The 27,175-nt window shown below is 42.8% G+C and overlaps 1 protein-coding gene across 4 annotated transcripts in view; it reads left to right on the forward strand.

Annotated features, from left to right (window-relative positions):
* The window catches only part of Cfap95 (cilia and flagella associated protein 95), a 97,443-nt gene that overhangs the window by 13,416 nt on the left and 56,852 nt on the right, over positions 1-27,175 (forward strand). For 3 of the 4 annotated variants that reach the window (XM_059259624.1, XM_059259629.1, XM_059259615.1), the window contains exon 2: positions 20,213-20,318. In XM_059259624.1, the coding sequence (XP_059115607.1) occupies positions 20,213-20,318 (106 nt within the window). Of the gene's footprint in view, positions 1-5,713; positions 5,797-20,212; positions 20,319-27,175 lie in introns of those variants that run through there. The other variant, XM_059259633.1, reaches the window with a different exon arrangement.

A 27,175-nucleotide genomic window follows, 5' to 3' on the forward strand; every position in this document is an offset into this window, starting at 1 on the left:
ATAAGATCCAGCTGTAGAGCATTTCCTTAGTTAGTGATTGACATAGGAAGGACTATCCCACTGTGGGTGGTGTCATCTATGAACTGGTGGTCCTGGGTTCTATAAGAAAGCAGACTGAAGTTGGGCGATGGTGGTGCATGCCTTTAATCCCAGCACTTGGGAGGCAGAGACAGAACTCTGTGAGTTCGAGGCCAGCCTTGGCTACAGAGTGAGTTCCAGGACAGGCTCCAAAGCTACACAGAGAAACCCTGTCTCGAAAAACCAAAGGAAAAAAAAAAAGAAAAGAAAGAAAAAAAAGACAAAAAGAAAAAGAAAGCAAGCTGAGAAAACCACTAGGAACAAGCCAGTAAGCAGCACCCCTCCATGGCCTCTGCATTAGCTCCTGCCTCCAGGTTCCCGGCCTGCTTGAGTTCCTGTCGTGTCCATCAGTGATGGCCTACAATGTGGAAGTAAGTGTAAGTCACATAAACTCTTCTCCAGCTTACCTTTGGTCATGGTTTCATCAGAGCAATAGAATCTAGGACACCTATCCTCACTGCTCCAGTTCCTGACAATGCCACTCCATAAACAGGCTGGAGAAGACATGGCAAATGTCTTGTCATGTGTAGGGCACAAATTTCAAGTGTTTTACCCCTAGAGAACCTGCTGGGACTGATAATGTCCTGAAGGACAAGTATTTGCTACTTAAAAACTTGCTCTGTATCTTCTTTAGTAATCATCCATTTTGGCTTTTTGCTTCACAGGGGGAAATGTTGGTAATTTTTTTCTTTGCAATTTCTGTATATCATCTAGTTTTCTAATCTATGCACAGAATTATGGAAATGTAGGCTTTAAGACTTCTATTTTAAGAAATATGTATTCCATATACATGCATATATGTGTGTGTGTATATACATATGTACATGTATATGTATCCGGCTGACCTTGAACTCCTTACATAGCTAAGGATGATCTTGCACTCCTGATCCTCTTGCCTCCATCTCCTGAGGTCTGGGATTATAGATGGACATCCCCACACACAGTTTAATGAAGTGCTGTGGATTGAACTCCGAGCCTTGTGCCTATCAGACAAGCACTTTATCATTTGAGCTATATCCCATCCCTTTAAATGATATATTCAGTCCTAAGTCCCATAGACACAGATTACTCCTTTAAAATACAAACTTCACTGAGTTTTAATATCTTCACAGAGTTACACATCTACCACCACGACCAGTTTCCTGACTCTGTGATATGAATGTACTGTGATCTTTCTGGAACCATGAAGCCACAATTAACCCTTCTTTCTGTAAGTTGGCTTGGTCATGGTGTCTAATCGCAGCCACAGAAAAGTAATTAATACTCTCCCCACCTAAGCTCTTTTCCTCTTAGCCTTTTCTTTCAGACATTCCCCAGCACTTAACCCCAAGCCCCAGCGAGCACTAAGCTATTTCCTATTTTTACAGTTGCCTTTCACTTCATAGAAACGGAACTGCAGAATTGATGGATTTTTGTGACTTAGTATAATGTTTCCAAGGTTCGTTTTTTTTTTTTTTTCTGCTTGATCGTACTCTATAGTGTGGATATTGTACAATTCAGGTTCCAATCTCCCTGCTTTCCCTTGACTCATTAAGTAGTGACCTCTGCATTTTATTTCCTACATTTTCTTGGCTCTGCTGTTCTTCCATGTTTTTTAATTTGATGTTATATTTTGAAATTTCCCCCTGTTCATATTTAGTGATATTAGTACTTACATACTTAAAGCTTTGATATTTTCTCTAGGTACTGCCTTAGGTAAATCATATGTTTTTGTTTTTTTTTGTTTGTTTGCTTTTTGTTTTTTGTTTTTTTGGTTTTTTTTGGTTTTTCGAGACAGGGTTTCTCTGTGTAGCTTTTGCGCCTTTCCTGGAACTCACTCTGTAGACCAGGCTGACCTCGAACTCACAGAGATCCGCCTGCCTCTGCCTCTGAGTGCTGGGATTAAAGGCGTGCACCAACACCGCCCGGCTGATCATACACATTCTTGTGAGTGTTTTTGTTTGTTTGTTTGTCTGTTTGTTGTTTAATTTTTTAGGTAAGGTCTCCTGCAGCTCAGTCTTTGAACTCACTACGTAGACAAGGAAGACCTTGAATTTCTGACCCTCCTGTCTGTACCTCCCAACTGCTTGGACTATAGTGTGCACCACTACACTTGGCTAACGCGTGATGGCTTTTACTGTCTGCATTTCCAAAGCGTTTGGCAATTTAAGCTTGTATTAATCTTTGACTCAAATTGTTTGATGAACTGTTTATATTCAGATCTTTCAAAATATTAGTTAATTTTGCTTTATCATCTGTTATTTGATACCTAGAGAATATAATACAGTTTTGAAAAGAATGAAATAGAGCTTCTTAATGGTTAGGAATGTGTACTTGGAATTAAAGCTCTCTAGGAAGGTTATCAGAGACTGGTTTCAGTTTTCTGCTCATGTGCAACGCAAGTTTACCCACTAGACCAAGGAAGGGACCCAAGTTCTAATCGTGGATCACATGTCTCCAATTGAATTGTTATACACTAGATTCTCTCCTAATTCTAGCGGCGGTTAGTTCTAAACCCAGAGAGCAAATACCCGGTGGCTTTCGACTGTTGTCACTTGTCATTTCTCTTTCCTTCCTCTGTGCCAGGGAGCCCAGTGACTTTCTAAAATTCATCTCGTTCTCTTTTGAAATGGCTGACTATAAACTCATAAACAGAACCAACCCCTTTCTGCCTCTCTTTCTGGTCTCATGGACGCATGGTTTGTTTTCTTCTACCTGAGGCGATCCAACAGCTGACCGTCCTTCCTTGTCTCGTCCTCCTTGTCAACGCTGTATGCTGTAGATTTTTGTAACACTGTGTCTCTCCACTTCTGCTTCAGATTCCCGCGCTAGTTTAAGTTGGGATTAATATTTGATGACAACCCCCCCCCATCTCAGTGGCTTATCATATAAACATTTATTTCATGCTCCCACAACAGCCTCTCTTTAAGTTTTTGCTGGGGTGGGGGTAAACCACTGCTCCCTCTGAGGCCAGTTCCTTACTAGGGTTTAAAAGGCTCCTCCAAAATTCATGTTGAAATTTAAGTGCTACTAAGATGGTAATGGAAAGTTCACTGTTTTCAGGTCAGGAGACCCCTGATTGAATGGATTGGTATTATCTTGACAGTGGCTCTGTTATAGAGTAGGCATTCATTCTCCTCCTCCCTCTCCTTTTCAGACTCCTCTCTCTCTCTCTCTCTCTCTCTCTCTCTCTCTCTCTCTCTCTCTCTCTCTCTCTCTCTCTCTCTCTCTGTCTCTCTCTCTCTGTCACACTCTTTTTCTCTCCCTCCCTTCCTCCCCCTCCCAGTTCTGCCCTATGAAACCCTCCACATGTTATGACAACAAGAAATCCTTCATCTTCAGCTTCCCAACTTCTCCATGAGGAATTTCTTTTCTTTATAAATTATCCAGTCGGAGATAAACTGTTACAGCACCAGCAAGCAGGCTAGGTGGCGTTGGTACAGCTCCAAAGCAGGGCCTGCTGGTGATCTTGGCTGACTGCAGCTCTCTGGAGTCCAGATGGAGGGAGCTGGAGCCGGCACTCAGGAAGCGGGGAGTGCCTCTTTTGCTGGCTAAGAACCTTGTAGGCGGTCCCTGGTTATATGGAACTTTGTAGGCAGGTTTAGGTACCCGCTAGCCAGGGAGGAGGCTGAGGGTGGGAGCCACCCAGGCCTTTGGAATTTGCCCCACGTGAGCGCTAGATATTGGTGTAAATATTAAGGCCACTCCATGTAGTTAAAAGGAGATTTATTTAATGGCGTAACTTACAAATTAAGGGATAGGTAGGTCGCGGGGTCTGGGGAAGGTGTATCACAGTCCAGCGGTGTTCTCTGGAGCTCTACTTGGCCCACCTCCACCGTCCAGGGTCCCAGAACAGAGAGAGCGCTGGCCCATCCCGATCTCGGGTCCCCAGGCGCCTCCCTTGGCCCCGCCTTGTAGGCGTGACAGTTGCCAAAGTCTCAATGGGGGTTGGAACTTCCAGATCAAAGCTGGAATGTCTACCCACTACACATCCAGAAAGGCATCTTTCTGTGTGACAGGAGGATCGCTGGATTTAGAGCACTGGCTGCTCTTCCTGAGGTCCTGAGTTCAATTCCCAGCAACCACATGATGGCTCACAACCATCCGTAATGAGATCTGGTGCCCTCTTCTGGCCTGCAGGTGTATATGCAGACAGAACACTGTATATATAATAAATAAATAAAAATAAATAAATAAATAAACTAGAGCTTCCTTCCACTGTCTTAGGCCCCAAACTGTGTAATTTCTGCTCATAGTTTTTCTATTGGCCAGATCAAGTCAAATACTACCACTAAGTGTAGGGGCTCGGGCATCTTTTTAGTTCATTTATTTTTACTATATGTGTTGATTATGCATAATAATGGGTTTCATCATGGCATTTTCATAGGTACATGTAACGTATTTCTGTCATATCCACCCCCACTCCTGTTGATCTGCTTTGTCCTCCCCCCTCGTCCCCACTCCTCTTCCATGTCTTCATTACTTATTTTGATGACCCAGTGAGTTTCATTAGGGTTGCTTGCTGGGTCCTGGTTGAAAGATTACTTATAGAAGCATTAAGTGACCACTGATACTCAGGGATGGGTGAGGCCTCTTGAAGAATCCTCTCCCCCATTACCACGATCTTGGGTATAGGTTCTGGGAATGGGGAGCTCAAGGGCCTTTCTCTCTGCCGTGAGGGATGTTGACAGGTCCAGCCTTACACAGGTCTTGTGCAGTGCCCTGCCTCACGCCACTCCTTCCTCTGCCTCTTACATTCTTTCCACTCCACCTTCTGGGATATTCGTCCCTCGGAGTGGGTGATACAGAAATCCCATTCATGGCTGAGCTCCAGCAGTCCCAGATTCTCACACTTGAACCAGTTAGGGGTCTTTCCAGTTCCCACTGAAGGCCTTGGGGTTCTGGTCTTCTGTATTCCCAGGACAGAAGGAGAAATTGAAGTGCTGAGCACAATGCCTGTCACGTTCAGAAGACTGTCTTGTAAAACTCCCCTGGGGGGACTCTGGGATAGGCTTGTATCCCTTTAACGTTGGTGTCCTTGAGCTACTCGCCTATCACCTATGCTGAAAAGCAGTGTTGGAAAACACTCTGAGGGCGGGGGCTTGACCCAAAGGTTCTTCTTATCTCTCTGACCACAGGCTTTCATTAAAAAATCAACCTGGATTTTTCAGCTCTTGAGAATTACTAGTGTGTGAGACAAAATTTAAATGTCTTCTGCCGAGCATTTTCCAATGTTTACAGTGAAAGAGTCCGTGGGCACAAATGTCTGAGGTGTGATCTGGTCCAGTCAGAACTTTGCAGGTTCCCACCTATGCGCCACTTGATGACTGAGACCTTGTCTCAGTCGGGTTACTATGCTATGATGAAACATCACGACAGAAGGACGGTTAGGAGAAGGGTTTATTTGGCTTACACTTCCACATTGTAGTCCATTATTGAAGAAAGTCAAGACAGGAACTCAAACAGAGCAGGAACCTGGAGGCACAAGCCAATGCTGTTAGCTATAGAGGGTGCTGCTTGCTGGCTTGCTCCCCATGGTTTGCTCAGCTTGCTTTCTTACAGGACCCAGGACCACCAGCTCAACGATGGCCCCACTCACAATGGGCTGGCTGGGCCCTTCCACATCTATCACTGATTAAGAAAATGTCCTATAGGCTTGCCAGCAGCCTGATCTTATGGAAGCAGTTTCTCCGTTAAGGCTCCCTCCTCTCAGATGACTGTGGCTTACGTTAAGTTAAGGTAATAGTAGCCAGCACAGAGACCTCTTTCCTACCACCTCTTCTCATCCCATCTCCTACTTGGTTTTCACTGGGTCCTGGCTCCTTTTAAGTAGCCCACTCACATTAAGTAGTCCATGCACATGGCGCAATCTGGGGCTAAAAGTTCTTGCTTCTGCAAAGATTTTAGTTTTGCTTTAAAGTCCCCCTCTGTTTTTTTTTTCCGTTTTTGAATGATTTCCCATAAGAAAATGGGAAAGTGGACATTCTTTAGCTTTGTTTAAGATGAAACTGTTTTAACTCTAGATCCTATTTACACAGAAAATCTCATTTGGTTTGGTTTTGAGTTTCTAATGTGTTGAGAAATCTGCGTCTCCAGGGTAATTTTCTTTTCAAGTCTTAGACAGCAGAGGATTGGAAATAAAATGAATTGAAACCAAATAACCTTATATTATCTAGTCACTGTGCATAGCCCACGGAATCGCAGAAATACACACTAAAGTGGACACCAGACTCTCTTAATATGGCCGTCTGGTATTTTCTCGAATGATATTGAGATAGAGGGAGGGGAGCTTGCATAAGGAATCAGATGCCTTTTGCTTGTTTGCAGCTAGAGGGGCAACTAATTTCCATGCCCGTTAACACTCCCCAGAGCAGAGGTTCTCAACCTTGCCGATGCTTCGACCCTTCAGTATGGCTCCTCACATGTGGTGACCCCCAACCGTAAAATTATCTTTGTTGCTACTTCATAACTGTGATTTGCTACTGTTAGGAATTGTAATGTCAATATCTGATATGCAGGATATGTGACCTCTGTGAAAGGGTCATTTGACCCCTCTGGAGGGGTCATGACCCACAGGTTGAGAACCACTGATCTAGATGTTCTGTGCACTACAGTGAACCACAGTGAGTGTGTAATCCATCTTTCAAATCTTCAAGTCTTTCTCTTGAGTCCCTGTCTTCCACCACTCAGAATCCCTTTTCGTTTCGTTTTGTTTGTTGAGTCGTGGTGTCTCACTATGTAGCCCCAGAGCTGGCCTCGCATTCACGAACCTCTGGTTTCCCCCTTTCAGATGCTGAGATTACAGGCCTGAACTACCACACCAGGCTCGGGGTGTCTTTGGCCAACTAATACGAGCTATTTTTTGGAGGGAAAGGTCACAGAAACCCCGAGAAGTGTACTAGAATGTGGAGATAACAGGGCTAGTTGTCTTGGTTTGAGTAGGATGGTTGTCATGTCTTCTGCTGGACGTCATATCATGAAATGTGTCCCAGGTGGTGGAATCAGTTGTACTGTCCCCTTGCCTGAGACGTGTTTCTTCAGCTCTCTGTAAGTCATGTGTTTGGCAGTCAATCAGACTGACATTTCCTTAACTGTTTACGCCTCCGACTGCTGAATTCATTCCTTTCCTCACAATATCCTCTGTGGAATTTCTTGGTTTTGAAGATTTTCTATGTAGGAAATTTATAGTAGTGATGATTCTTGATTTGCATGCCAATATATGTTGAATGAAGGAATTATAGCATATGCATCTTCATCAGATAGTTTTCTCTAGAGAATGGTTTAGGTTGCAAATTTTGGGACTGTGGTGCAGATGTGCAAATCACATACAACATAGGACACACCGAAAAGGTCCCTGTTCACTACTCTAAGATGTCGCGATTCCTCTCAAGAACATAACACTTCCTTACAATGTTGCAAATATATCTAAATGTCCTTGTTGGTTTAATGTATAAACCACTGAACAACACTAGCTTGGCCTATACATCTTTTTGCCTATGAAATCTTAAAAGGATCGTCAAATCTCTTTACAGCAATTTCTTCTATTGGTTTTAAGTTTCTAATGTGTCAGGGAATATGGCTGACTCTCCAGGGTAATTTTCTTTTAAAGTCTTAGGTAGCTGAGGATTATGAAACTTAATAGCAGAGATATCTCTCTTCTTATTTGCACTACATTTACATCAGAAAATACAATAGCTGACAGCATGGTTGCGAACTACATTAATAATTCTAAAGCTTAAAGTTAATGTATTCTGCCATCTGGAGTCTTAACTAAACATTTCTAACGTCTTTGAAATCTGCAAAGAAAACGTGTCTCTTGTCAAGCAACCAGAAGCTGAAATTTCATTGTTCTCATGTCAGATACTTCTCATATTCAAAACCTTGGCAATTGGTGTTATGCATATGTCTAGTGAGAGTGCTCCCATTGAGCAGGTAGATTTATAATTCCTCCGGAGACAAGCTGGTGTTGCAGAGAGCTAACTTGTCTGTATGCATGATCACTCCCTCCTGATGGGTGCTTTTGAAGACTGAGCCAGGATACTCTTTATCTTTGTGGACACGTTTGAAAGCCTTTTTCTTTCCGCATTTATATTAGGGTGACAGTAACAAAATGTAGGAAGATTCAACTCGTCCATCAATCATGAAGGAGCTAATCATTTATAACGTGTCAGACTGTGCGAGTCACCAGATCAAAAAGATGAATCAAAAATAATCTCTATGTCTAAGAAGCCCTCAGTCTCAGGAGAGCTGGATTCTATAATGATCATTATAGAACATTGCAAAATGTGGTACTGTAAAAAAAAAAGTTTCTTTGCAAACTTCCACTTCCTCCCCACTCCTTATAGATACAAGACCACAGAAACCCTAGAGTGCAACCTGTTCCCTTTGCTATGAGAGGAACCCTAGGCCCTAACTCCACCTTTTTTTTACTAGAAGGAATCGGGGTTCCCCTGTGGTGGGGTGGCCTGAACAGAACTGTGGCTTCCTGTTAAAGCTCTGGGATAATTTGTTGAGCCTCAAAACTCATGTGGAGTATTATGCACGCTTGCATAAGAAGGGTTTACAGATCCACAGGAGATAGAAGATCCACAGGAGATAGAATCACAGACTGGTCATGAGGGAGTCCTCAAATTCCCATAGAGTCCTGGGTAGCAACTTGGCCTGGTCCTTTTGATGAGATAGTGAATTGCAACTGAGTCAGGCTCAAGATGCAGAATGGGAGGGCTGGAGGGTGCAGATGATTGTCAGTGACGAGAAGGATCTTCAGGGCATCGTCCAGCATGGGATCTACTTACACTGGTCTTTGCCTGAGTCCTCGATCACTGACAACAAGGTCCGAATTCCTGTTGTCAGGCTGCTTTTTTTATATAGTTTGTAATTTGGACTCTGTCTCAGCAGCCCTCTTTCCATTCCTAAGTCTATTTATAATGTTAAAATACAAAATTACAGCAAAATCGGTGTAAGAATCAAGTTGGCTTTACTTATAATTCTACAACTAGGCAGTATCTCATTTTAGGAAACAGTGTTCAGTTGATCCTAGTCTAGAAAACTGGCTCTGTGGGGAAGAAAGAGTTGATAAAACAGAAACAGAATAAAAGATGAGAATAAAAGGTCATTTCAAAAACTTCTTTAGAGCATTAAGATGGAGGGCATTTGTGACTTCATACTGACTCAGGTGGCCTGGGCTCTCCCGTGATTTGGAAAACTGACTTGTTTGAAAGCTCGGTTGGATTATATAGCTTGTGGCACAGTGACTCCATTCTTGTTTGGTCTGCTGGAGGGTGGTGCAGAAGGCTAGTCCAAAACAGTGGCCTCCTGCAAACTCTGACGGTTATCAGACAGCTTGTGGTGCAGCTTCTCTCATCTACTGCTGACTAAGGATAGCTCAGATAATTCCTTTATTTATTTATTTGTTTGTTTATTTATTTGTCCATTTATTTATTTACTTGGTGTGTGTGTGTACGTGTGCGTGCGTGCGTGCGTGCGTGTGTGTGTATGTATGTGTGTGTGTGTGTGTTGCACGTGTGTGGGTGCACATGTGCTGTGCTGTGAATGGAAGTCAGAGGCAGTCTGAGGGAGTCATTTCTCACCTTTCACCATGTGGGCTACAGGGGCGGAACTCAGATCATCAGGTTTGGCAGCAGGTGCCTTTCCTGGCCCTCACATAGGATTGCTGTGGTGAGACACCTCAGAGTCATCAAAAAAAAATTGGGTGGAAAAGGGTTTATTTGGCTTACACTTCCACAGCACTATTCATCATTGGAGGACGTCAGGGCAGGAACCTGGGGGCAGGAGCTGATGCAGAGGCCATGGAGAGGCTCTGCTTACTGGCTTGCTCAGCCTACTTTCTTATAGGGCCCTCCCATATCAATTACTAATTAAGAAAATGCCCTACAGGCTTATCTATAGCCCATCTTATGGAGGCATTTTCTCAACTGAGGTTCCCTCCTCTCAAATGACTTTAGTTTGTGTCAAGTTGATGTAAAACTATGCTTTACAATTAATTTCTTATAAAGAAATAGCCATAATGTGTATATTGTGGTTTCCATTTTTAATGGGATATCTGTGTGTGCGAATATGTGTCTCTGTGACTATGTGTGTTTCTTGTGATTTTTTTTTTGGCTCCTTTTCTTCTGTTTGTTTCTTTGTTTTTGTTTTGTTTCTATTCTGGCTTGCTTGTTTTGTTTCATTATATTATTACTTTTGGATGCCTGTTTTCCAATGAGAGAGAGAGAGAGAGAGAAAAGAAGAAGAAGAAGAAGAAGAAGAAGAAGAAGAAGAAGAAGAAGAAGAAGAAGAAGAAGAAGAAGAAGAAGAAAAGAAGAAGAAGGAAGAAGAAGAAGAAGGGTGTGGATTTGGATGGGAAGGGAGGTGGGAGGGCTTGGGGGAGGGGAAACTGTAATCAGAATATATTGTATGAAAAAAAGATCTATTTTCAATAAAAGAAAAATAGGAAAAAGTAGCCATAGCTACCAGATTTGCTCGGTAGAACATGGTCTTTTAGAAGAAACAAGCCCATTCTTTTTTATTTTTAAGCGTAGTTTTTTTTAACAGATCTTTTAGGAATTTTACATTACGACCCAACATCCCATTTTCCAGTCCTCCATGTCTGTCCTCCACCCTTGTCACCTTCCCTCTGAAAAGATAATAAAAATAAATAAACAAAACAACAGAAAACACTTCGCCCCTCCCTCTTTCCCACTTCTCCATCACACATCATTTGTCATAGCAGCCTTGGGAGCTGTGGTGTGTCACCAAGTACACCCTCCTCCTGCCCAAACAATTCTACTTGCAAATGTTCATTGAAATGAGTTGTTGGTCAGGTTCAAAGCCTCTGGCTTCCGGTACACCATCAATACTAGGCCCTCACTGAAACTTTTCTCAGATATCCTGCTGTTTGTTGAGTCATGGAGATCCTGTGGCTGTGGTTCCACAGGACCAGACCGGTCCCTTTATGAGCTCCAGCAGATCATAGGTGGGGTAGATGTTAGGGTGGGCCAACTCAAAGCCCTGGATGTGGTCCTGGGTAGTAGCTGAATTGGTTAGTCGAGGCCTCCGCCATGACCACCCGCTTCAGGAGAGGGTCACAGCCGGCTCTTCTGTGCACACATTATTAGGGTCAGTTCTTCCTCCATGCTTATGGTGAAGGTTGGGGCCAGCTCTCCCATTGTGGCAGATGGTAAGGGATGAGGGCAGTTCTCCCACGCCCAGGCTACTAGGGCTAGCTCTCCACTGATGTGCAGGGCCATTTCTCCCAGGACTGGACAGGGTCTGGGTCATCTCTACACATCCCTCAGACATCAACATGGCTTCGAGGGGCAGTCTAGACCATATGACATCTACATGGCCCCCAGCTGGTAACATGGGATCTCGTCACAGATCCTGGCTATAGTAGGACCATGGACCCAGACATGGCCCTTGGCTGCAGTGTGGGCCTGGACATCACCATCACCTTGAGTGGCAGCACATGCCACTCAGATTAGTATGGCCCCAGCAGCAGCATGACCCTTGGACATCTCTGTGATGTGTTCACTTAAGAGTCCATTGAGCAGATACCCAGGAGTGATATAACTGGACCATGTGGCAGTTCTATTCCTAAGTTGTTGATAATGTCCACTCTGTCTTCCATAGTGACTGGATAATGAATAACCAGGGTCCGAGGGATTTCACTACATCTGGCGTGGGATATCTGAGGGAAAAACAAATCTATGTACACTATGCTTTTATGTCTGTTAACTTTATTCCTCTAAGACAAAATTCTATCAATACAGCTATAGCTCCATCAGGCATTCAGGGCAGGAATAACTCTAGATACACCAAGCTCTTTATCCATCTACTTTATTTCTCTGGTCTGAAATCCTGTTTACTTAGCTTTAGTTCCATCTGGTTCCTTCTCATAGTCCTGTTAACGACTAAGCTCTTAAGATTCCAGCCTCATCTTTGTCCTCTGTTTCCTTGTTCTCCATCTCTACTACTTCTCTATTCCTGGTACTAATGGACACTACAAGAGTTCTGCCTTACTGTCTACAAAACTTCTGTCTTCCTCTCTCTGGCCATGCCATTCTGTCTGCTCTACAGAAAATGCCTGTCCTTTCTTTCTCTGGCCCTTGGTTCTCTGCCTCCTCAGAAATGTTGCTCTACCTTCCACCTTTATATGTAAAAACTTCTTTTGTTCTCAGTCAGTTGCTCTGGAGAGCTGGTAGGTCTCCAGGCAGGGGGATGGTCTGAGCTTCATTTGCACAAGAAGAAAAGCTATGTGTCTCCTGCCAGCTTGTCTCCTAGCCTCAGCAGGGTGAGTTAGTTACCTAGAAGTTCAGCAGGTCTGGGGAGCTGAACTGTTAGCCAAATGGTCTGTGCATGTAAGAATTTCATAGCAGAAGACACCTGAAATATTAAGAGCTGGATAACACCAAATATTCATAATAAATGGCTTGCCTTTTGACAGACCCTTGGCCAGTCAAAGTGTAGCTTTAATACATAACTGAATCTCTATAATAAGTTCTTGTGGCTTGCAACAACTGGACTAATTTACACCCTCTCCAGCAGTGCATAAGGGCTCCCCGTTTTCCACATCTCTGCTAGCATTTGTGGTTATAACTGTCATTCTACTCAGATCAGACATAATACCAGTGTAGTTTTGATTTGCATTTCTATGGTGGCTGGCCAAGTTAAATGCCTGTTTTTTCTTTTTTCTTTTTGATTTTTTTTTGAGACAGAGTTTCTCTGTGTAGCTTTAGAGTCTTTCCTGAAACTCACTCTGTAGTCCAGGCTGGCCTCAAACTCACAGATATCCACCTGCCTCTGCCTCCTGAGTGCTGGGATTAAAGACATGCACCACCATACCTGGCTGAATGCCTGTTTTTTTTTCATGTGTTTATTGATCACTTGTTTTTCATCTTTTGATAGCTGCCTATTTCATTATGTTTTGTTGTTTGAGTTTCTGTTTAGATTTTTGAGTTCTTTGTATATGCAGTTATAATGAATACAAGCTTCTGTGTGTTTACTTGGGTCTGAGAGGCTGCAGACTGGATGGGACACAGGAAAAATTTTAGCTACAAGATAACGCTACTCCTTTGTCAGATGAATAGATGCTAAAGACATTCTCCCATTCTTCACTTGATGAACTATTTTGAATTGACAAGTGGGAATGGGACCCCATGAAATTAAAAAGCTTCAGTCTTATTTCTTGAGTGACTGGAGTCTTATTGACAAAGCCCTTCCTGTCCCAATATCATGAAGGGTTTTCTCTAATAGTTTCAGACTTTCATGTGTTATATTGAGACCTTCTATATATTTGATTTTTGTTCTGGTGAGGAATAGGAATCAAATTTCTTTCTTTCTTTCTTTCTTTCTTTCTTTCTTTCTTTCTTTCTTTCTTTCTTTTTTTCTTTTTAATAGTAAATACCCAGTTCTCCCAGCATCATTTGTTGAAATGATTGTCTTTCTTGCCCTAATATGTGTTTTTGCCTTCTTTGTTACAAATCGGGTATATATCTGTGTTGTCCTACATACCTGCTTGTGCCAGCACCATGCTACTTTTTGCTGCCATGACTCTACATTAAAGCCTGAAATCACATATGGTAATGCCTGTAGCATTACTCCCTCTGCTGAGAACTACTTTGACTACACAGAGTCTTTTGTGTTTACATGACTTTTTAGTGACATATGTTGCATTATGTTTCGGATTTTAAAATAGTCCAGTGTTGAAAAAAATTACTCTGTTGCTTTTCTACTCTGTGTTTTTATATTTTTAATATAAAATCCTTATAACATGTAGTGAACTAAAGCCAAAAAATTATTTATTAAATTTGAGCTTAAAAACAACATGTCCAAGAACTTTTAAAAGCTCCTGCTTTTAGAACCAGAACACCTCCCAGGGTTGGGACACTTTCCACTATTTCAAGGTGGTCTAGTCCACGAACTGTGTTGCCCTTAATTCACAACAGTATCAGTGTACGTTTTCCTTAACTATAAGATGAATCAAGATTTTGTGGTGCTTATACATTTGAAGCAAAGTGGATAAGGTTTTGATAATGCTCTGATAGTTTCTGAAATACTCTTAAGAATTCAATATTTGCATTGTGAATCAGTTTTATCTAATCTCTTGTTAATTGAATTTGTTCTTTGACATTTTCATACGTGTATAAAATGCATTCTAATTACTCCCCCACCCCACTCCTGTGAACTTCTTCCCTTTTCCCCAACAAATCCCTTCCCCACATTCATAACTTTTGTTTTGTTTTGTGATCTGTTGAGTTTAACTAAAGCTGCCATTACAATCATGGGTTTAGAATTATCCACTGGAGCCTGGTGGATTCACCAGTGAGCATGCAACTGAAGGAAATGATTCTCTCTGTCACATAATCTTCAGTAGGGAGAGGCAAGTCTCCATGACTGTGCTGGCTAGTTTTCTGTCAACTGGACACAACCTAGAGTCATCAGAAAGGAGGGGTCCCCAGTTGAGAAAATGCCTCCATAAGAATGGGCTGTAAGCAAGCCTGTAAGGTTTTTTCTTCTTTTTTTTCTTTCTTTTTGTTTTGTTTTGTTTTGTTTTTTGAGACAGGGTTTCTCTGTGTAGCTTTGTGCCTTTCCTGGATCTTGCTCTGCAGACCAGGCTGGCCTCGAACTCACAAAGATCTGCCTGCCTCTGCCTCCCAAGTGCTGGGATTAAAGGCATGCACCACCACTGCCTGGCAGTTTTTTCTTACTTAGTGTTTGATGGGGAAGGGTCCAGCCCATTGTGGTTGGTGCCACACCTGGGCTGGTGGTCCTGGGTTCTATAAGAAAGGAGGCTGAACAAGCCATGAAGATCAAGCCAGTAAGCAGCATTCCTCCTTGATCTTTGCATCAGCTCCTGCCTCCAGGTTTCTGCCCTGTTTGAGTTCCTGTCCTGACTTCCTTCAGTGATGAGCAGTGATGTGGAAGAGTAAGGCACATAAACCCTTTTCTCCTCAAGTGGTTTTTGGTTGTGGTGTTTATCACAGCAATAGTAACCCTAACTAAAACAATGAGTTTGCTATCTCTTTACAGTAATTATTGACAGGGCCAGTCTTGCTCAGGCTCCGGTATGAAGAATCATGGCAGCTATAATTCGAGATTGCAATGGCTATGCCATGCCTAGACATCCATCTCTCACACTCTTTCTGTCCTTCCCTCTGTGACGTTCCCTGAGTGTTAGAATGGGTGGTATAAAAAATATCTTTTAGAGCTGAGCTCTTGTCTGCTCATGCAAAAAGAATGGCATTGGAATTTTGATGATGACCTCACTGAATCTTTTGATTGGTAAGATGGCCATACAATATTAACTCTCAGTTGTGAGCATGGGAGCTCTTCCCATTTCCAAGTGTTTCAAAGTTTTCACAGTAGAGGTCTTCTTTCACTTTAGATTTGCTCCAAGGTAATTTTTTCTTGAGGTAATTGTGAATGAGATTCCTTTTCCCAATTTCTTTTTCAATATGTTCTCATTGGTATATAAGGATACTGATTTTTGTGATTTGATTTTATATCCTCCCATTTTGTTGAGGGTTTTTTATTTATCAGATCTGAGAGTTTTCTGGTAGAGTCTTTGTTGTCTCTTCTGTGCAAAGTCATATCATCTGCTCATAATGAAACACATTTCTTCCTTTCCTATTTATAATCAGTTTTTCCTTGTCACATTGCTCTAAGACCTTAAGCACTATGCTGAATGAAAAGGGAGGAGTAAAGCGATTTCTGGAGGAGCATCCTGGCACTGTTGGCAAGAGGCTATGTGTCCTCTTTCCAGTATGAACTTCAGTCTGTCTTCCCACCTGGCCTGGAAGAGAAAGCCCTTCTTTGTTCATTGGTATAGAATGCCTATATTCAGATGCCTTTGGCCTTGAGCTAATTGCAGACCAGCTCTTGTCATATTCCTGTCTGGATGGGGAATCTACAAAAGACCCTGGGCCTGACCAGTGCTGGCCAGTGACACTCTTCTTGGTAATTCAAGTTGCTGTGCAGGCTACAGTGACAGTGTAGAGTGCGTTTCTGATATGGTTGACTTTACTCAATTTGAAAGAATGTGATTGTTTTATTTTATGCTGATTTTTTTATGTTAAAGGTCTTATTCTTAGAGTTGATAGATGACTGTTTTATTTTGAATGTTCTTTTCAAGTCAAGTACTTGGCAGCTTTGTATGGGTTCCACCCATTTCAGGGGAAGCTTGATTGCTCTGGGAAGCAGAGATTTGGGTACTAATGACCTGAGAGTCAGGGATGCATTGATTCTCCACAGCTGTCTCAACCTCAGTGCTAATGACATGTGTTACTAGATGTTTCTTTGTGGTGGCCACCTACCTGGGCTTCATAGGAGTTCAGCAGTGTTGTGGGCAGCTCCTTGCTAGATCCTGGCAACATCCCAATCTACCTAGATTCTAAGACTAGAAATCTGTTTTGTTTTGCTTTGGAGGCAGAGCCGAATTTAGGATGTCTTCACACTCATCCGTCCTGAGATTACAGATGAGTGCCACTATTTTGAGCTTTAGATACTATGAATGAATGAATGAATGAATGAATAAATAAATAAATAAATAAATGTCTCTAAGCACCCACAAATGTTTGCATTATGTTCAGGGAGTTGGGGTGCAGTTTAAACTCGGCCCCAAAGTCTACAAAAAATTGCTAGTCTAGAACAGTGATTTTGAGATCACAGTCTCAGTGTGTTAATGTGTTGTGAACTCAGTTTAGAGCATTAATATCACCAGCTCTTTAAAAGTGAAATGTGAGAAAGGTTAGTGCTTTCAGTTAAGGTGCTGGGGAAATGGGGTACGCACATCCAGAATACAAAACTAGACCTCGATGTTACCAATTACAAAAACAAACAAAAACCAACTGCAACTGGATTAGAAATCCCCGTGTGGTAGCCTGTGCCCACAGTCCCAGCATACAAGGGGTTCAGCCAAGAGGACCAGGAGTTTGAGACCAGCCTTGTCTCTAAAAACAAACAAACAAACAACAACAACAACAACAATAACAAAACCGTTAAAAAATTAAATTTGACTATAACACCTGAAATTTTAAACTACAAGAAGGAAAAAAATCAGAAAAATGCTTCAAAACACTGAAATGGGCTGGGAACAGTTTGAAACAGACACTCCCCCACCCCTGCAAAATCACAAAACCCCAAACAGACAAACTAGATTACATCATTTGAAAAGCTGCATCGCAGCAGTAGAAACAGCAGATCAGGGGGAAAAATATTAACCAACTATTCATCTGGCAGGAGGTCCACATCAAAAATACACAGGGAACTAAAATTCTCAATCAGAAAAAACAAAACAATGCAATTTAAATAGCAGTGGACCTTAACAGACATTTCTCAGTCATACAGATGGCCAACAGATACACGAATACCCAGCATGCATCATGGCTGGATCCATATTGGCAGATCATAGGGATCTGGGGAAGCTTCTGCTGCTGAAGTGACAGCAAAGAGGGATTCTGGGTGCCATAATGCCGTAAAACCCCTCATAGCTGGAAGAAATTGGCCAAATTAAGGTTTTCCCTCATAATTACTTAGTTAGGTCAATTTCTACAGAGGCAGGGAGTAGCTGAAGGTAGACTCCATTAGGTTTATTCCCCTGCAATTTTGTGCCTGTTGCAAATGTAGCCCAACACAATGTAGCAGACACAGTACTTACTGGTGGTTGGGTACACTAGTTATTTTCTTGGCTGCTGTGGTGGGTTGAATAGGTATGGCCCCCATAGACTCATAGGTTTGACTGCTTGGCCCATGGGGAGTGGCACTATTAGGAGGTGTGGCCTTGTTAGAGTAGGTGTGGCCTTGTTGGAGGAAGTGTGTCACTGAGGAGGCGGGCTTTGAGGTCTTAGAAGCTCAAGTCTGGCCATTGTAACACAGTTTTTCTTTCTGTTGCCTGTGGATCAAGATGTAATACTCTCAGCTCCTCCTCTAGCACCATGTCTGCCTGCACACTGCCATGTTCCGCCACGGTCTTAATGAACTAAACCTCTGAAACTGTAAGCCAGTCCCATTGAAATGTTTTGCTTTGTGAGAGTTGTCATGGTCACGGTGTCTCTTCACAGCAATAGAAACCCTACGTTTCTGTGACCAAAGACCTGACAAGAGGCAACTTAAGGAAGAAAGTTTGTCATGTCTCACAGTTCAAGGAGATACTGTATATTATACAAGAGGAGGCATGGGGCAGGAATGGGGGAGTTGGTTAGAACATGAGCTGACTGGTCATGTTATATCCTCAGCCAGGAAGCAGAGAGCAGACAGGAAACAGGGCCTAGATGTCAAACCTCAAGGCCAACCTGCAATGACTCCCTTCCTCTAGCAAAGACCCACCTCCTAAAATGTTCTATAACTTTCCAAACAGCTGGGGACCAAGTGTTCAAACACATGAGCCTATGGGGGAATTTCATACAAAGACCACAATTCTGGGTAATTTATAAAAGAAAGCTCATAGCACTTAAGGTTGGAAGTTCAAGATCAGATGATTGCCCCTGCCAAGGACACTAGGCTTCATTGTAGCGTAGTCAAACAGGAGGAACAGGAGGAGCATGTGAGTACAGAAGAGGCAAGTACAAGGGGTAGTTTTACATAACAGTCTGCTCTCCAGGTAACTAATCCAGTCTCTCAGGAGCAAGAATTCACCTAGTATTATGAAAACCATCTTCATTACGGTTTCTATTGCTGTGAAGAGACCATGACTATGGAAACGCCTATAAAGGAAAACATTTAATTGGGGTGGCTTACAGTTCAGAAGTTTAATCCATTGTCATCATGGTTGGGACATGGCAGCATACAGGCAGACACGGTGCTGGAAAAGAAGCTGAGAGTTTTACATCTGCAGGCAACAGGAAGTGAACTGAGCATGGCTTGAGCACAGGAGACTTCAAAGCCCACCCCCCACAGTGACACACTTCCTCCAACAAGGCCGTACCTACTCCAACAAGGCCACACCTCCTAATAGTGCCGTTCCCTATGAGCTTATGGGGGCCAAGTACATTCAAACTGCCACACTAACCCAGTAAGGAAAGGCTCCATTGCATCTTAATGATCTAATTACCTCTTTTTGGGCCCATCTCCCAGCACTGCCACTGAGGAAATCTAATTTATACCAGAGTTTCAGAGGGGATACACTGTGTTCAAATCTCACCAAGCAGGGCCTTACACGTTGTCCAACAGATGGTTGGATGTATTTTTAGGTATCCCATGCACAGCCCCTGCCTTGCGTCCCTTAGGGACCCTTCTGCAGATGCTTGGTCTCAACTTCCTTTATTTAATCTAAAAAAGCTCTAGGAAAACTTACTTCTGCGGCCAACCACAGCATTTCCTTTTCATTTCTTATCACACCAAATCGCTCTTTCTCTTCCCCCACTCCTTTTAAAATTAGCCCTAACATCTTTTAGCCAAGATGAATGGAATGCTTTTTCTTTTTCCACACATATCCTAAGAAGTGGGGCTTTGGGGCTAGAGAGGTGGCTCAGCAGTTAAGAGCACTGGCTGCTCTTCCAAAGGTCCCAAGTTCAATTTCCAGGAACCACATGGTGGCTCACAACCATCTATGGTGGGATCTGATGCCCTCTGCTGGCATAAGGTCATACATGCAGACAGAGTACTAGAACACTAATGCACATAAAATAAATAGATAAATCTTTTTTTTTTTTTTTTTAAATGGAAGCTTGTTGTTTGGTTTTTAGCTGGTGGTTATCAGTTTCTTTGCATGCTCTTTGGAAACAGGGACTATGCAGGTTATCAGTCAATACATCCTGCCTTGTTTGAAAAACAACGTAATTAAAATTCATGGAAGAGAGAATTTGTAAAATGACAAGCTGCCTTTTAAAGCTGTTCCCATATCTTATTTTTGAATTTACTGTCAGTAATTAATCTACATTATTAAATAAGATCCAGTTCACTGGAGCCACTGAATAATTACTGTGTTAGTTAAGTAGTGTTTCTGTGACAGTGTAAGTTTTATTAAATATGCCAAGTTGTTTTTAGGGAGCAGTCTCCGAATTCCTTGAGAAGGGGTGAGAAACACATCATTCATCATGAATCTGACAATTTATGATTAAGATAATAGCATGGAATATAGCAAATTAAAAATTTTAAATGCAATACATGGCCAATAAGGATTATTCCTAAGGAACTTTGATTTTTTTTCCCCCTGAAGGCACCGTGACAGAGAAGCTTTTCCCAAAGATTATGACATAGAAGGTCCTGAGACAGTGAAAAAACTGTGTAATTCAACGTATTGGCGACTTGGGACTGACTGTCCAGTAAGTAGTTGCTGTTAATTTCTTTGTCCCAAATCTCCGTCATCCTGAAACAGCAAAAGGTGAGGTGAGGAGTATCTTTTCCAACATTGTTACTCATTTGTGACATTAATTAGGTGACTTAGTTGCAGTGTACTTAGCAAACCTGTACAATGCACCTACTTCTTAAGGTTACAGGGTGAATTAGATGCAACAAAGTTCTTAGCATGCTACTTGACTGTATTAGTCAGTTTTCTGTCACTATAACAAGATACCTTACACAGGCTACATATGAAGTACAGCCATTTATTTTGACTCTCAGTTCTGGAGGTTTAAGTCCAAAATCAGGTCACCCCGCTGGTCTGATAAGGGTGACTGGCATGTCATTGGGGAATGCATGTCAGGGTCAGTAGCCCCATTTTAAGGCAGGAGTAAAAGGGAAACCGAAACTGGGCCACCCAATTTCTTTTGAGAGTATACCCTCAAAAGAGTCTCTTACCTCTTAAAGATCCCCCGTGCTTCCCAGTTCTACCACTGTGGGAGGATGTGTTGCTATGCGACAGCAGCAGCATCTTGCTGGAACAGCAGCATCTTGCTGGATAACTTCCGTCTTCCAGAACGACCCTGTGAAGCAGGTGTTTATCTCCACTTTGTAGAGGCAGGGAGACTTCCGAGAGTCGAGCAGTTCATTCAGAGTCATGTAGCCAGGGAATGGGAAAGTGAAGTTTGAACCCAGGTGTTACACGAATCTTAAAGGGTCTTATTAATAAAAACAAACCTGGAGCTGGGTAATGGGTTGAATGCTGGGAGATCAGAGAAGCAGAACAAGCCACAGCTTCCTCACATCGCCAATTCCTCAGCTGATCCTGTTTCCTCTGTATCCTCATCCAAATGGATCTCAGCTGAACTGCTGCTAAAAAGCCTAAAAGCTTAACAAAGGCTCTAGTTCCTGGTTTTCACGCCTTGTATACCTTTCTGCTTCCTGCCATCACTTTCTGGGATTAAAGGTGTGAGTCACCATGCCTGGCTGTTTCTAGTGTGGCTTTGAACTCACAGAGATCCGGATGGATCTCTGCCTCCAGAAGGCTAGGATTAAAGGTGTGAGTGCCTTTATGTCTGGCCTCTATGTCTGTCTAGTGGCTGTTCTGTTCTCTGACCCCAGATAAATTTATTAGGATACACAATATATTGGGGGACACAATATATCACCACACCCAGGTCTCTGATTTTTTTCTTTTTTAAAATACTTTTCTCAAGATAGCTGTTATAAGAAATTAAACCTGCTATTAATATGATCACAAAATTTTGGGATCCAGGTACAGAAGCTTAGCAGTCTAAAAACTTCTCACTTGTACTGTACAATGGCAGTAGCTTTAGGACTAGATAAAAGCCTGTTTTGGGGGATGGAAGAGATGATGAGTGATTGAGAGCCCTTGTTGCATAATCATGAAGACCAGAGTTAAGATCTCAGTACACACACAACAAGCAGGACATCTGTCACTCACCTGTAACTCCAGCTCCAAGGAGGACAGACACAGGATGATCAGCCTGGCCAGAAAAAAACAAGTGAACTCCAATGTCAGGGAAAGACTTTGTCCCCACCCCCACCCCCAAATAATGGGAGAATGGTAGAGAGAAACATGTGCCCTCTTCTGGCCTCTGTATTGGTAATAGATCTAAGGCCTGGGCACCTGAGCATATGCGTACACACACACCATGCACTCACACACAAAATCGTATGCACACAACTAAATTCTGAAGACCCCATCCAACCAATTTAAACCTTGGGCTGTCTTGTTGGCACTCAGCTAGCATGTGGGTGGAGCTCATGTGTCTGATGTTGAGCACAGTCAATGACGCCTCTGCTCCACTCCCTCTAACCCAGGCTTCCTTGAGCATCTCTTGAGAGATATCCTCAGCTTCTGAAGAGCAGCTTTCTTGACACCGCGGAAGGTGAACACACTGAGAACACTGGGTAGATCTCATGCTTTGCCCCCAAAGGCTGATACTCTCAGATGGCTCTGTGAAATTGGCAGGCCTAAGAAAAGGCATGATTATACAATGGAAATTGTTCTAGAATATTCTCTGTGCTCTATGGTAGATGGAATAAATTGACTTAGCATGGCAGTTTAGCTTCCTTAATTTCTTTTAGTTATAATGAGTACAGGTTAGGACGACAACCTGGGAAATATGAGATTCAGTATAAAATTACAGCTGGCTTGATGTGGAATGAGACAACTTTCAGGACCCAAAATAATGATAAAGAAAACATTTCCCTGTGCACTGTTCTCATTCACACACATGGGGTTTTCTTGACATAATCTATTTCTCTGTTCTCAAATATATATATTTTACTGTTCCAGCCCAAATCACATGGGCAGTATGAGATTTCTGTTTTTGCCAAAGCTTCTTGCTCTTTGCCCCTAAATGTCTCATTGACAGTCAGCCAGCACGTGGGTGGAGCTTATGTGTCTGATATTGAGCTCAGTTATCAGCACCTCTGCTACATTTCCCCCAAACCTGGGCTTTCTTGAGCAGGTGCGTGATTAGACCAAGGAAAAACTGAGCAAGATGCACATTGGCTCTGGGTTGTGGGAGACGAACTGAAATTGAGACTACACCATACATGGTCTTAGACACTTCTTTCCTTGGCTTCTATATATTCTAGTGGTCAAGGCTTAGACTTAACGGGGATGTTTGCCCTTCCTATACATTTGGGGATGATCATGAAAACCCTGCCCTTCCTCTACCAGCTTCTGAAGAAAGAAAGAAAGGAAGAAAGAAAGAAAAAGAAAGAAAGAAAAAGGAAAGAAAGGACATGACTGTGCCTAGGTATGATGGAGGAGGAAGTTTATTATAGATATGTGGGAGAGCATAGCCAGAGGCAGAGACGACTGTGAGAATACTGAGTAGACATGACACTGAGCTGGATGAGGAGAGGGGGAGGGGAAGAGGAAGAGAGAAGAGAGAGTGGAGAGGAGGGAGCCAGGTGATTCAGCCAGGAGGCCCAAAAGAGAGTACATAATAAGAACCCATAACCAAACTGGATGGATTATATGGGAAAGGCAGCCCAGCCTCCTGGGCTGGAGAGTTCAGAGTAGGGGTGGGGTATGCAAGCCAGGAGAACAGTGTAACAAGTAGGGACTGAGGCATGCTGGGAGAACCCGGTGGCCAGATCTGCTTTGATATATTAAATAAGCACCTCAGCTGTTTGTCCCTTTGAAACCTAACAGTTTCTAGTCTGTTTTTCTGATAGTTTTGTGTATAAAGTACTGATCCATCCATTTTTGTTTTTGTTTTTTTACAGCAAAGCTACAAAGTTGTATTAAAAGCTACAAAGTATTATTATTCTCATTCTAAACCTAACCTAATCAATCTTAACATTACTTTCTCAGTGTCCCAAGTGTCCAGGGAGAGGTAGACACCAGTTCAGGGCTTCCCGGCCATCATATGATGAATTCATGAGCTCCTTTTCCTGTTTTTACCGAAGTTTTGACAGAAGCCTAAAGTCTGGAACACTTTTTAAATTTTTTTTTTTTGAGCTAGTATTTTGTGTAGCCCAGGTTGGCCTCAAACTTCCTATGTAGGTAGGGGTGACCTTGAACTTCTGAACTTTCTTCCCCCACCTCCCAAGTGTTGCTATGATACCCAGCTATGAACACCCTTGATAGATGTTGAGAAGCACATTGCCTAAGAAGCTGACTTGCCTAGGCAGCACCATCTAAGACCTTCATACCAGAGTAAAAGTACTTGCTGTTACGTTTTTGGAGAGTGCTGCCCAAAGATTTGAAAGAGGATTTGTTTACCTGGGGATTGCTAGTTCCTTTTTCTCTGGTTGAGAGGGATTTCAAAGAAACTATTTAGAGAGACATGTGTCCTGGCATTTTAAAAATGTAGGGACCCCACCCAGTCTGTGACACCAGCTTGAGAACCTTAGTGTGAGGTGCTGTGCCTGATGTGGCAGAAGAAGAGGAGAGAGGGAGCAAGCTGCCCTCAGCGTGGCCAGGTTGTCTTTGAATGTGCTCGCCTGGTTAAGTCACAAGATAAAATCTGCTGGAGTCACTTGACTGTAGGACCGGAGCAGAGAGCCAGCAGCCCAGCACAGGAGACCTGCTAAATCCCAAAGTTCAGGAGAGGAATTGCTGTTCCTGCAATGGTAGGTCAGAGGACTGACTCTGTGTGGCGGTGGTGGTGGTCTGGGACCTTCCTAATAGACCACACTGCCTCCAGAGTCCAGTCAGAGACATATGGTGATGGCAGGAAGCAGTGTGGTGTTGCTGCACTCGGAAGGAATAGTGAGAGAGTCATCCTAAACCCTCACCAGGTACCAATGGGAACTTCGGGATTATATAGAATAAAAGGATGGGTCAGGAAGTATGCACAGTCAGTCTTGGTCAAACTGTGGTCTTGTGGATCATGATCTCAGGTCTAGTTCCATGAGGTCCTGCTGGCACAAGGGAAATCATTATTGCATGAATGGTGGCAGTTCACTTCCAGTCATGAAGTGACTGCTTCTGCCTGGAGGTGGGGACCAGCCTGGCTTGTCATAGCATGTAGGCAGTGGGGCTATTACTGCAGGGATTTGAGATAAACTGGAAAGGATTCATATTATAAGCTATGGCAGTAAAATATAATCAGTCAAGACATGACTGAGTCTCCCATCAGGGAAATAAATGATGAATGAGCCAGTCTCCACCGTGGGCTTGAAGGCCATCTTATAGTAAAGACAAAATAGGTGCATTGCTTTTTTGTGATTAACCCTCTGTTTCTCAAGGATTGGAATATGTTCTACCTATCACCTTAACTACAAAGGATTCTCTGCTGCCTGTTCTGGAATGGCAATGGTGTCTTTGTTTCAAAAAGTTGTTATGACCATCTTGCAACCCTGCCTTTGTTTCCAAAGGTTATTAACTGCCTGTTGTTATGACTACTTTGTTATGTTCTGTGTCTGTAAACCTTCCTATCGGTAAACTTGCCAACCCCTTCCCCCATGTGGAAACTCCCTACTCCTGAGCTATGAAACCCTTACCTTTACCACACCAAATGCTGACCTTTTAAACCCCTCCCTGCCTTATGGGGAGGCAGCCCGTGTACATGAATAAAAAGCTTGCTTTACTTCATTTCTTGCTTTAGTTTGGCGGTGGTGATTTGGGTCAGTGGTCCTTCTCCTTGCATCTTTGGGATTGGGAGCTCCTGCTGCCTTGTTTGATCCTGGGAAGAAGTGGATAGGGAGTGTGTGGGGTGGGGTGGAGCTCTGCCTGTCCCCAGCAAGCAGCAATTGGAGATCCTTAGTGAAAGAATGCCCAAAAGCAATCTCAAAAATGTCCTAGCAGAGGAGTTGGTTTTGAATGTCAGCCAAACCCATGTTCATTGGCTCATGTCAGGGGAGTGAGGGCCACTTAGCATTACATCTTTGCACCCGATCTCTGCCCCTCAGCCAGGCCTGGCAGGCATCCATGAGTAGAGAAGGGAGAGAAGTACTGATTTCACTGAACTGGGGACTTTCATAAATGGAATTAAACTCTTCTTGAGACTTAAAGGGCCCAGAAAAGCTACAATACCATCCCAAGATGTCTATCGAACTAAAGGTGAGAATGCACCGGGAGTGGGGAACTGAAGGGGCAGTTTGGCTAAGATAGTTCTGTGCCTTGTCCTATGAATGTGCAGTGTCACAGCTCAGTTCACTACGAAAAGCACCTGGTTTTGCCCTCTGCATGACTTAGGCAGGTACCATCCGGGACCTGTAGTATACAGAGAAGGAAACTGAGACCGTGTGAAATCAATCACTTGTTCAAGGTCAAATGACTTGACAGTACATTCAAGTTGGCACTGAAGTCTAAAGCCTGAAATATTGCTGCTGTCCAACATGTCAGGACCTCACCTAGGGTGCTGATGAATGGTAAGCCTTCAGCAGGTCAGAGAAATCGAAGAGGAGCTGCAGAGCAGGCGAACTACTGGACAGACAAACAGACACAGGAAGGCTTTTCTGAGGCCCAGAGCTTAGTTCTTCATTTTATTCTTCTTTCTGTTGCTTATTCTACTCTGTTCTTTTTCTGCCCTGTTCTTCTACCCTGATGTTTCCCTTCTGTCTCTCTTGATGTCCTTTTTTCTAGCTACTTCCTGATACCTTCCTTCTACAGGTTTCCTGGTGTTTTCCTTCTCCCGTGTCTTTATTTTTTCCCTTACAGCTTATATACCCCAGCAGAATCTTTCAAGCAGTATAAAAAAATTGCAATGTGGTTACATTCTATATTTTAAGTGAATGATTGAAATGAATACAAATAAAACACAGTATGTTTTCCATCTGCCTTACACGATTAAACATTTTACATATTAGAGGTGAAAAACAAGTTGTCCCAAGAACCCACATACATTTATACCCAAGTAACTTGCTTTAGATTAACAGAGTGTAAGCAAGCAGGGTATTTTTATCAGCCAGTTCTTTTGCTGGCAGGCTGCATTTTGCAGTTACAAATAAAGGACCAATTTTTTATTATTTGTCTCAAAAGGTAATCTTATAAAAATTCTTAAAGGAATCATAAATCTAAACTTTTATATATGAAAAAGAACCAGTCAGCTCTATTTTAAATCCTCAGGGTGCATACCCACTCACCAATAGTTTTTTATATCAGGAAGTTGAGGGCAGAAATGGGTACAGAGGATTAATCATCACCTTTGATCACCAATCCATCCTAGCAAGAAAAGTACGTCAGCCAGCTATAGCCAGGCTGTCATTGTCCTTGTTTCTTGACCCCAAGGATTCCCTCACTCAACTATGTGCCTTTCTAAACTTTAAATTGTTCCCCAAGATTTTCTACCTCAAAGCCATCAACAGAAACACCCTAACCTAACCTTACTAACAATTCTACATATCTAAATTC

Source organism: Peromyscus eremicus, chromosome 1 (assembly GCF_949786415.1).
Source record: "Peromyscus eremicus chromosome 1, PerEre_H2_v1, whole genome shotgun sequence".
Lineage (NCBI taxonomy): Eukaryota > Metazoa > Chordata > Mammalia > Rodentia > Cricetidae > Peromyscus > Peromyscus eremicus.